General features: G+C 36.7%; 1 protein-coding gene across 2 annotated transcripts in view; it reads right to left on the reverse strand.

Moving 5' to 3' along the window:
* Sass6 (SAS-6 centriolar assembly protein) overlaps positions 1 to 12,172 on the reverse strand; it is a 45,067-nt gene extending 32,895 nt beyond the window's left edge. Inside the window, exons 1-7 of one of the 2 annotated variants that reach the window (XM_063254817.1) lie at positions 11,957 to 12,172; positions 5,280 to 5,340; positions 3,766 to 3,845; positions 3,255 to 3,359; positions 2,192 to 2,363; positions 1,524 to 1,589; positions 382 to 501 (exon numbers count right to left, since the gene is read on the reverse strand). In XM_063254817.1, coding sequence (XP_063110887.1) covers positions 382 to 501; positions 1,524 to 1,589; positions 2,192 to 2,363; positions 3,255 to 3,359; positions 3,766 to 3,845; positions 5,280 to 5,340; positions 11,957 to 12,021 — 669 coding nt within the window. In that variant the 5' untranslated portion in view covers positions 12,022 to 12,172. The other variant, XM_063254810.1, reaches the window with a different exon arrangement.
* Between the last annotated feature and the right edge of the window lie 24 nt (positions 12,173 to 12,196).

A 12,196-nucleotide genomic window follows, 5' to 3' on the forward strand; every position in this document is an offset into this window, starting at 1 on the left:
AGACAAAATACCTGACACCCAAAGTTAAGAGGAGGAAAGGTTTATGTAGCTCACAGTTTATAGTGGTTGTAGGCCATAATGTGACTCAAGGGAGAATAGCAATCATTCATGGCATGGAAGATAGCAATAGTATTGAGAGAGCACGACAGGCCTCTTTCTGTCCCTTATACTGTATGCAGGCTACCCACCCTAGGGTACTTACACCTTTAACCCCAACATTGCATTATGAATCAATCACAGGCTCTAGATTCAGCCATCTCCAAAAAAAACCCTTAGACTGCCTGAGGCATTGAGGGGACATCTAGACACAAACCATAACAACAATTAACAAAATGACCAACATCAATAAAATTTTTTTTAAGTTACCTTATATGAGCTTACCTGTAATGCTTTTTCCTTCTCATTTGTCAGTTCCTGAGAATGCTTATTTGTCAGTGAGGCTGTGTGTGATGCCCATTCATTTCGTAACTTGTCTAATTCTTGTATTTTTTCGGATAATGTCTATATTAGAGTTTGGAACAAAACATTAAAATAGTCTCTTGAAGCTATTATATTTCTAATTAGTACATAGAGATACTTATAAGGCAGTACTAAGAAAATAAAATTGCAGCTTTTCAAACATATGTAAAGCCCAGATGGATGTTTCTCAACTTGAAGAATGGTTAGAATAAAAGCAGTATTACAGATGAAGTGGTTCACAGGCCGAGCCTATCTTTAAACTGTTAATGATAAGTCTTTTTGTCAACAAATTCTTTCCTCTGGCATTAAAAAGTAAGGTAAGCCAGGTGGAAGCAAGTCAGTTTTAAGAATTAGCTTACTTCTCACTTATAAAACACAGTAATGTGGTCCAAGATGGCCACTTTGTGCAGGAATATTTTTTTGTTTGAAGCCATCTCAGACACTTTAGCCCTCAATCTCAAGGAACAGAGGCAAAAATGTAGTAGCTACAAATAATACTAAGCTTATCTGAGAAATTAATTTCAATCATAACAGAAGGGACTGTTTCAGAAGATAGAAACTAAAAAAGCCATTTTAAGACAGAGAATTGAAGCTAATAAAACAGGAGAAAACGTAGCCAGGCATGGTGGCTCACGCCTGTAATCCCAGCACTTGGGAGGTTGAGGCAGGAAGATTGTTGCAAATTCGAGATCAGCCTGAGCTACAAAGTGAGCTCAAGGCCTGCCTGAACTGCATAGATACCCTGTCTCAAAAAGACAAAACAAAAACAAAAAAACAACCAGGAAGAGACCTAACATAGATGCTAAATATTATCTTAATGAAGACTTAGAGAAAATGTGTCATGTATTGGATATGAAAGAAATGTTTGAGTGGAATTAAACACTAAAAGAAAAAGTATCAGATAAAGGTAATTAACTAGCAGAGAAAGTGGCAAAAAGGTGTGTGTGGGGGATTTAATGGTAGTACAATTTGAAAGAAATACACAAAAGTTTGGACTTAATTCAATAACCAATTCAGAGCCAATATCTGGATGATTTACAAAGACAAAATGAAATGTGAATTACCTTTTTTGTAAGGTTCAGTTGTCTAGTAACATCATCTAGTGATTGTGTCAATAATAACTTTTCTTCCTAGTTATAAAAAGTATACAATTTACAATTCAATAATTTATAGCCATATCATTCAAAGAGTAGCATAACATAGCATCACTATCATCCTAAAAGCTCGACAGACATGAAAAATCTCAGGCTTTCTACATCAGAATCTGCATCTCAACAAGATCCCCAGATGATCTGTACATTAATTTGTAGTTTAATTGAAAAATTTTCTAAAATCTTTTAAGTGGCAACATAATGCTGCTTTTCTGTACCATATACTTCATACAGCATTTTGTAATGTTCAAGTCACTTGTATACATTTGATCTCATGATGAGCTAGTTAAGGCAAATACTTCCCATACACATAGACCAGCTAATGAAATCATTACACAAGTGTTTTGATGGCCTTTCTGAGGTAACAAAATGTTAGTGAAATCTAAGTTCTCAATGCCAGATCCACTTCTATGCTTGTACCTCATTTAAATGAAAAAAAAAAAAAAAAAAAAAACCCAGCAAGTTAATTATGTACTATAACACTTTAATCCAAAAACAAGAAATAACAGCAATATAGTTCAGTAATTTAGCAAAGTACTTTGGTACCTAGTTTACAAGAGTAACTTAAATTTAAATTTTACCTTGCTACATTTCAAACAGCCTGCTAGAAATTTCTTTATCTCCATGTCATTTCCAGGTAAAAGTTTTAGTGAGAGGTGTATAAGATGCTTAAAAGGATTTGTCTCTACCACATTTAAAAACACAGGTGAGTTATCCAAAATAGCTGCCGGAGAAACTAACTGTAGCAAAAATCTACAAACAGAAAATGTTACATTATTGCACACTTAGAAGACAGTGAAACTCTCCCACTGAATCATAAGCTCCTCATCTTAAAAAGATTGAAGAAAGGAAACATACTGAAATCATAATGTGAAAGGACTCCCAGTGGCAAAAGAGAAGGTAAACTGGGGTGGGGGGGTGTTGACAAACAATGACTATATTAAACCCCTTAAGGTCATAGTAAGAGTTAAGCATTTATCTTTTCCCATATGATCTTTTTTTTTTCCCCATGTGAACTTTCAAAGCAATCAAATAGTGCTAATTGATGCGGTAAAGCTGAAAGAATTATACCTAACAAACACGGAAAGAACTATAGATTTAGAAAAGCATCATTTTGTACTTACTAATGAAATAACTGATTCTAGCAACAATTAAGAATCCCAGTTTTAAAAATAAACAGGCAATGGGGCTGGGGATTTAGCTCAGCGGCATAAGTGCCTGCCTTGCAAGTGTGCGGTCATGGGTCATGAGTTCGATCCCTGGTACTGATAAAAAGACAAAAAAAAAAAAGTGAAAAAAATATAAACAGGCATAATTATAATACATGAAAAGTATTTTGCCATCAACTTGCCCATTTTGTGTGTGTGTGTGGGGGGGGTTGTTGTTGTTTTTAGTAACGGGGATAACAATCTAGTGCTTGCCAGGCAGGCACTTATGCTGCTGAGTTAAATCCTCAGCCCCTTTGTGTTTTTGAGACAGGGTTTCACAGCACAGTTCAGGTTGGCCTCACACTTGCAGTGATCCTCCTGCTCAGCCTTCTGAGCACTGGGATTATACGTGTGTACCACCACACCTGGCCCAATTTGTCTTTCAAAGAGTCCATCTTCAAAGAAGTTTAATTATGTAGATTTTTGTGCAACTCACCTTGGGATTTCTTTGGTATGCTCTTGAACACATTGCTGAAGGAGATCTATAAATTTTTGTGGGAAAGCTAAAAAGTCTACCAGAAGACCTTGCTGGAATTTTAAGCTACACAAAAGGCAAGAAAAGAAATTTGTAAAAATTTAATTTTCTTTAATCATAATTAATATCTGATAGATTATTTACTGAATACCCATTATAATCAAGAACTAAACTAGGAAACTTTCAATTTCACAGTTTATTCAATGAGAGAAAAAAAAAACCAAGAAATTTAGCTTAAGTTCCAAATTTCTGAGCTGTATTAAGCAGAACTCTAATAATACATGAAACACTTATTTTCAAAGACAATGTAAACAACTGCAGAATAGTACCATATTCCTAGAAAAAAACTAAATGTTCTGAACAGTTAAACCTGCAAACAACAAGTATTTCAAAAGGAATAGTGCCAATTTGTAAAACTTAGAAACTTATTCCTAGATTAAATGTAAGGCCACACACACAAAAAATTACTTACCTTTGAAAATCTTCCTCAGATATAACAAGATTATACAAAAAAAATGGATCTGTATCATCTGTCAGACGAATAACTAAATCCTAAAAGAAACATTTTAAAAAAACGTTTTCAGTCGATCTTAACTACTGAATAACAATGTATAGTTATACTTCAGAGAGTTTTGTTTTCTTTTAGTCTTTTGAGACTTAAAATCTTAAGTAGGGGATTCTGCTCCTTGATAGCTTTACAGGTTCTGTAAGAGTTAATTAAATGCTAGCAGGTGAAAATATAGGAATATCATCCTATCAGAGGCATGGGAAAATTTACACCAATCTTTGCTGCACCACAACATTATGAGAGATACTCCTTACCACTGCATACACCAAACTCAGCCATTCAGTTAGTTATCCTTAACTAACTGGCGTGGCACTTCAAATGAGATAAGTATACCAGCAGAATTGTCACCAATTACCCACTATAAAGAAGGAGTTCTGTCACTTAAGAAGAACATGAGTATCAGGTGACATGTCGCTAGGGCTTCTTATAAGGCCTGTATCTCCCTACTCCAGATGGCTCCTGACAGTGATGCCCATCTGTTCCATTTGTCTAACAGAGTCAATTTGTTTCATAAACACCATTTTCCAGTTTGTTAAATGTATAGTGCTACAGATCTTCACAGCAGTTTAAGCTAATGAAAAAATACTCCAAAATTATATACTTTAGAGAACACTAGTGCAAGAAAAATGGCAAAGCCAAAGGAAGGAGTAATACAGAATTAAACATACAAGTTAGCAGTAACTTTGAAATACAATCTATTTATGACTACTAAAAAAATGCTAGAATCCTAGAAAAATTTAAACGCTATAAGCAGAGCTAGAATTAAAGAGGCATAATAGGCATAAGGAATAACATATAAGAAGTATAGTATACAATCTCCACTCTAGAAAATTAGTAGTTTGGGTATTTGATGTGTTAGAATCACTTTTTGAACTTCACTAGAAGATGCTGTTCAAAACAAAAACAAAATCAAATCTGAAATTCCTACTAATATATCTGGTACTTGAATGAATTTACAGAAAGCTACAACACAGAGGGAAAAAATACCAGATTTTTTAGTCCCCTGTTCTATATCCTTAACTGTTGTGACTCATGCGTTTGAAGATCATACAGGACAGAAGCTCTAAATGCTTCCTTTCAAAAGTTAAGCAAAAAATATCTCCTTCTAGTGCTTCCACAGATTCTGTTCTCATATTTACAATATGAAATGGCAATTCTTTAAAGCAGTAATACATATTCTAGCAATTTTTAGTTGCTCTGAGCAAACCAGAGATTGTTACACATGCCCCAGTTCTTCTTGTGTGCTTTAGAAATATATATTTCAGTTGCTGTCTCAGTCTACAGTTCATCTAGGTTGCAATGGTTCCAAAATGGTCCACAATTAAAAAGCAAGGTGGATATAACAAAAGATCTCACATTCTTAAATGAAAATTAGTATATAGAACTTATCATATTTTGAAAAAGAAATAAATACCAACCTTTCTGTGAACTGGATTAGAAACTGATTGTAGTTCAATGCTCACTCTAACACTTATTCTCCTGTATACAAAGACATGCCAAAACCATCAAAAACATGAAACTATCTCCATAATTTATATTAAAGTTTTCAGTCTTAAGTCACAAGATTTTTCACAGCTGTTTTCCAAATTATGTACACACAGTTGTTTTTTTACTGACTGATTACAGTCAGTAAAAAGGAAGCCCTTGTGTATGTTGGGTAAGTACTCTACCATGGAACTATATCTCCAGGCCAATGTTCAAGTTTTAAAAATGCACACTAGACTTGAGATTTAAATTCTTATATTTCCTCTAATAAGCAACTGTCTTAGTTACTTTTCTTTCTTCATTGCTAAGACAAATTAGCTGACACCCACAGGTTAAATAATAAAAAGTTTTTTCAGCTCACTGTCTGTAGAGGTTTCAGTCCATAATGAGCTGGCTCTCAGGCAGGACAGAAGGGCATCACAGGCAAGAAACAGTTCGTCAAGTGTCAGGCAGAAGGAGGCAAGCAGCAGCAGCAACCAGCCTGCCTTTCCCTCTTATACCATCCAGGTTAACCAGAACTATACCAATTCCCATCGACTAATTTAGGTACCATACACGTTTAATCCCAGTATCATACACCAGATTGAGGCAGCTCCAAAAAACCCAACCTGTGAGCACATGAGACTTTGGGAACATCTAGATGGATACAAATTATAACAATCACCTACTAGTTTTTAAACTAAGGCTAAATTTTTCTTACCTATAAAATGGGGAAGTTATGAGAATTAAAAGGGATAAACAAAGTGCAGACTCTAATATTATTCTGGTATATAACCTTACTGCCCTGATTCTAAAACACCATCTTTTGAAAACACCACCTTTTCATTAAATTACTATTTCAAGTGATCATTGATTATCAGAGATTTCACTGAAAACACTTAAAATGTAAATGTCAAACTATTTACAATCAAGGAAATAATCTTGTACACATTTTTGTACATACAAAATGTTTTTTTCAGATGCTCATACTACATCTGTAAAATACAGGCTCTTTGTAACATACTCACAAATTATTATTTTCTCTCCTACCCTAGAGTGAACCTATGGCACACATGCAAGCCAAATCACCCCAGCATCAAACCACCATTGAAGGATTGGATAACAGTACACACAGGGGCTGTGTGCATGCTTGGAAAGGAGTAACAGTCAAGTGATGTCTACAGGAATCACTACTTGTTAGCCATTGACTCCATCAAACTTTTGCATGGCCAGTCATTATTCTAGTTTAATTGCAGTGTTGGCACTTTGGTATAAGTAAGTAGGTTTGGGGTTGCAGTTGGACACAGTCTTTAAAAGGTCTGCCATTATTAGAGTAACTAAAGTCTAACAGGGAGAAACCATAGCCTTCCACACCCTCTGCTGCAACTTATAAGAGTTTAGTACTGTACCCAGGCACACATATAAAGGCAATCAAAAACATTCATCAAACTGAGAAAAAAAATCTTTAAATGATTAAGAAAATAAAGGAGGGCTGGAGATTTAGCTCAGCAGCATAAGTACCTGCCTTGCAAGCAGGAGCTGTGAGTTCGATCCCCCATACCAATTAAAAAAAAAAAAAAGAAAGAAAGAAAATAAAGGAAAAAAATACTGAAAAACACTTAGGCTCAAAAATAGAATTTAATACTAATAGCCTTTCTTTGCCATGCAGCGCAAAAAAGTAAATTACCAAATAGAATTTGTTCAATTCTGATTTATTCTTCTAAAGATTTCTTTTAAACTTTTCCCATATCCTACTACTTTTCCACTACAGAAATAAAAAGCATAGACATAGTAATTGAGTATCAGTGAAAAAACTTGGAATCAGTTGATCAAGATCCAATGGTTCAAATTTTGCTATGCTGTAATTTGTCATTATATATATATATTTTTTTGTTTGTTTGTTTGTTTGTTTGTTTGTACCGGGGATTGAACTCACGATCATGCACTTACAAAGTAGGCACTTATGCTCCTGAGCTAAATCTCCAGCCGTCATTTTATGCTTTTAACAAAACATCATTTAAAATTTATTAAACATATGATTAGATACAAAATCTTAAGTTTATATGAGGAGTTTAAGTTATCATTAAGTTGTATTTGTTACCTAAAAAGTAATAGCAGTGCTGCTCAATATTACAAAGATAGGAAGAATTATTTTACAAGAGTTCATCTTGTTTCTAAAATTCTAGTTATCTAGAACAGTGTATGTGAAACAAATTAGACTCCTCTCATTAAGTTAAGCCTTTATGGAGGGGGAAAAAAAACCAATTTCCTAGTTTGTAACTTAAGTGAATTCAATTACAGGATCTGTGAAGGTTTTTTAGCTCTACAATATCATTATGGTTGTTTTTTGATGGTGCATGCCTATAATTCCAGTACTCAGGAGGTTGAGGCAGGAGGATCACTGTACGTTTGAGGCCAGCCTGTGCTACATAGTGAGTTCAAGGTCAGCCTGGACTACACAATCTCAGAAAAAAAAATTTTTTCCCTCTATCATATGATGATATTCAACTGACACCTAACTTTTCACGATGATTTACGGCTTTAGAAATCTTATCATATGTCACAATTTTGTAAAAACTTTAAGAATCTATTTAATAGGGGCTGGGGATTTAGCTCAGTGGCATAAGCGCCTGCCTTGCAAGCAGGCAGTCGTGAGTTCAATCCCCAGTACCGATAAAAAGGAAAAAGACAAAAAAAAAAAAAAAAAAAAAAAAAAAGAATCTATTTAATAAGATATCCTCTAGATAATTCTGAGTTAGATTACTGTGATAATTTACCAAACATATTAATGATATTGCTGTATATATTCAAAATGCCTTTATCAACCAGGCATAGGGATGCACACCTATAATTCCAGCACTCTGGGAGACTGAGGCAAGAGGGTCACAGAGTCGAGCCCAACCTGAGTGACAATTTCAACCTTGTCTTAAAATCAAAAAGGGCTGGAATTGTGGCTCAATCCTCAGTATGGTGTCAGCGGGGTGGAGTCGGAGTAGTGTATTAGGTGATTGGAGAAAAGGCCAAAAATTAAACATATTCCCCAAATGTGCTTCAAAAACACCACTAAAAATACATTGTAAAAAATCTTAACTGTCAGGGGATTATACTACCTGAATCACAAATCTTATTTTCTCCATTATAGTGGTTAATGATATAAGAGCAATATAAAACAAATCAATAAAACTTCAATAAAAGATACTGCTTCTCATCTTAGTATCATGCTCTAAACATTGCATAAATCTACATAACATTCTCTGAGTCAGTTAGATTTGGCAAGGTGTTTTTTTAAATAAAGAATATCCCAAACATAAGATATTAGCAGAACTGGATTCTAGCCTATTCCTGTCACTCAGTAGCTATAACCTTAAACTCTCAATTCAAACAAATAAAAGCTAATCTAAGCCAGGTACTGTGCTGGGTGCTAGGGATACAAACAGAAAAAACATAGTTCATGTCCTTAAATTGAGCTCAGATTAAATGACTTTTCCTTAGATTTGTTTTTGACTATATTTTAGGGCTTCAGAGAGGGAAAGGGTTACTAACACTTACTGAGTACCAGGTAATTTACAAAGCAACAGTAACTTTAAGAAATGTTATCTCTTTTACAAAGGAAGAACCTGAAGCACATTACAAAGCTAAAGTAAGAACTGAGATCTCTAACTTACCACATCTAATAAATGAATGACAGTTACAACTTAGGTAACTTTGAAAAGTCTTTATAATGAAGAGACTTAGGACACACTTTGGAGGTTATGATTAAGCATCGGAGGCAGAGGGAACAGCAAGAGTAAAGGTAGGAGATAGGGAGAAGATAGAAGACAAGAAGAATTTTTGAGTGACTAATAACACTGGATAGGGGAACTTAGGAAACAAAACTAAGAAAGCACGTTGTACCAAATCTGTAAGCTTCAAAACTCTGTCACTTTCCTCTAGATAGAGTTCCCTAGTCATTACCATTATCCCCAACTAAATTTCCTTCTCTATTATTTTATTTATATTATTTTATGCACAAATCACATTTTAATAATAGCTAATGTTTATTATACTCTAATAAATCATGAATTTAAAGGCAAGAGAAATTAAATAAATTGTACAAGATCAGGGTTGGTGGTGTAGCTCAGTGGTAGGTAGACTTCCTGCTCTGCAAACGAAGCAAGGCTCTGGGGTGAAAATTCCCAATTCTTCCGTAAAAAGGCAGTCTGGCTCCAGAGCTTGACTCAACCTGTGCTATGCTGCTTCACCAAGAGAAACAGTTTCCTGTGTGTAAGGTACTAGGATTCAATCCAGGGCTCACACATGCTAGACAAGTGTTCTACCACCATGTGATGGTCCCTAGCTCTTTATTTTTGTTTTGAGACAGGTTCAGGTTTTCACTAAGTTGCCCAGGCTGACTTCAAATGTTCAATCCTGCTCTTACCTCAGCCTCCCAAGTAGCTGGGCTTAACAGACTTGAGCTATTGGCACCTGGCTCCAAGGGAAATCTTTTGATCTTCCTCATTAAAATGTGAAGGTCATTTTTATTTTTTGGTGGTGCGGGGGGGGGGGGGGTGTCCTCAGCACCTAGGACAGCTCCTGATGAGCAGGTGTAACTATTTGTTGAGCTGGAATGGCCTTGAAAGTTTAACTGACAAACATGTAGGTTGTTCTTTCAAATAGGTCAAAGGCCAACATACTACTTTGCAAAAAGCCTGTGAGTAAATATTTTAGGCTTTGCAGGCTACTGGGTCTCTGTCACAAATACTCAGTTCCCCCATCCCCCGCAACATATACCATCTTGAGGGGCTAGGGATTTAGCTCAGCTGCATAAGCGCTTGCCTTGCAAGCAGGTAGTCGTGAGTTCGATCCCCGGTACCGATAAAAAGCAAAAAGATAAGAAAGATTAAAAAAGAAAAAAAACATATACCATCTTGTAATGCTAGGGATAGAACCCGGAGACACCAATTATACAAGAGCTACTATTTATACCACTGAACTATATCCCCAGCACCTCCTCCATAAAACTCATGATACAATTACTTGTTTCTCTCCTTATCATGCAAAAGTGGCCACAGACAATTTGTAATAACCATGGCTGTACTCCAATACAACACAACCACAAATGTGAGTCATGTAATTTAAAGTTTTCTAGGAGTGGTGTTAAAAAACTTAAACTAAGTAAAAATGGCATTCTACCTACATTTTCCCAGCATTTTAACCTGGCATTTAACTTATACCAATACTCCCCAAATTTTGCCATTTTAACACATGATACAGAAATTAACAGATTTCACATTCTTATAGTATGTTTGCAATTTACACTTCCAGCATATTAATTTGTATCAGCTCCATGTCAAATGTCCAATAATGTACTACACTACAAAGCACAAAGTAATGACCAATTAGGGTACAGAGTTTATAGCTCAGTAGCAGAAAGTGCACTTAACATAAGCAAGTCCCTGGGTTTTCACCAAAAAGATCCATTACAATAACTGACGCATCTCCATATACCACTGCTGGTTTTGGTATCAGCGTCTGGCTGCTCAACAGACTATAGATCTAAATTTGAATTTTATATCTCAGCTTAACATTACTGGAGACTAAGTAAATCAGTATCTTCATTTTTTAATGCTAGTTTCTACACTGCTTGCTATTTACATATATTTTCACACTTGCTCCTCATTAAGTGGGTAGGCAAATTATAACAACTTTACAAATGAGAAAATAACATTCACAGAGACTCATGGGACACTTAAGAGTAATGGAACTGAAAAAAAAAAATGTTTATACATTTCCTGCCTTCTAGTCAAGCCTCTTTGTATAAGTCCTTACTCAAAGTTGCAGTTTGTCTATAAACCTGTGATGTTTTTCCTCCATTAGACTGTAAACTCCATCAAGAATACAGTATATACCCAGTGGCAAGCAAGGAGTTTTACAACTAGGCAACACTTCTTGATATAGACTCAGTTTCTAATTTTCTCATTGTTTTTAGTCCGTTAAAAAGTAATTTGCAGCCAGGCGTGGTGGCTCATGCCTGTAATCCCAGCACTCGGGAGGCTGAGGCAGGAGGATCTTGCGAGATCGAGACCAGCCTGGGCTACAAAGTGAGCTCAAGGCCAGCCTGCACTTCAGAGCCAGACCCTGTCACAGAAAGACAAAAAAAAAAAAAAAAAAAAAGTAACTTGCTTTGTTTTGTAACTTAAGATCCAAAATACACCATTGACTGTTTAAGTTGAAATTTCAAATTTTACTCCTGACACAGCTCAAAAGGAGAACAGAAGGAAATGTGTGGCAACCAAGGCCTGACTTCTGGCGCTGACCCCGGCTGCCATGAACTCAGCAAGAGTCCCTAAATTAATTTCTGGGGGCCACAACTCTCATTTACCAAAAGGGAAGAGTGGGGCTATCATCTCCACCATTCCCACAAGCTAGGATTTCTACGACAGTCGGCTTCCCAGTCCTCATACGTTCCCTTCCGTCCCCGCGGCAACGGCCGAGTCGGCGACAGAGGTGACCATTCTCTCTCTGCTCCTCTTCGCGTCCAGAGGCGAACCCGACACCCAGCCGCGGGCCGCGGTCACAGCCAGCGTCGCCATCTTCCCCATTGGCCGGGCCCCAACCGCCACCCGCGGGCACCAGGTAACGCGGACCTCACCTCTCCTCACACTCTTTGCATTTCACCTGCAACGGGATTAGCTGCTGGAACAGAACCTGGCTCATGTTGGACCGCTGCCCTGGCAGGTGCGTGAAACAGCCCACCGGGCCCGGCCCTCGGTATCAGTGTGTAGAGCCTCAGAGTCCGGATAGAGTTTGAGTTTGGCGCTCTGCTTCCGCGGAGGAGGCGGAGAGACAGAAACGGAGGGAAGACGAAGGAAATTTGGACTTCACGGGCCAC

The sequence above is a fragment of the Cavia porcellus genome, unplaced genomic scaffold (genome assembly GCF_034190915.1).
Source record: "Cavia porcellus strain 051 isolate PalLab524CR breed Dunkin Hartley unplaced genomic scaffold, mCavPor4.1 scaffold_1, whole genome shotgun sequence".
NCBI classification, from domain to species: Eukaryota; Metazoa; Chordata; class Mammalia; order Rodentia; family Caviidae; genus Cavia; species Cavia porcellus.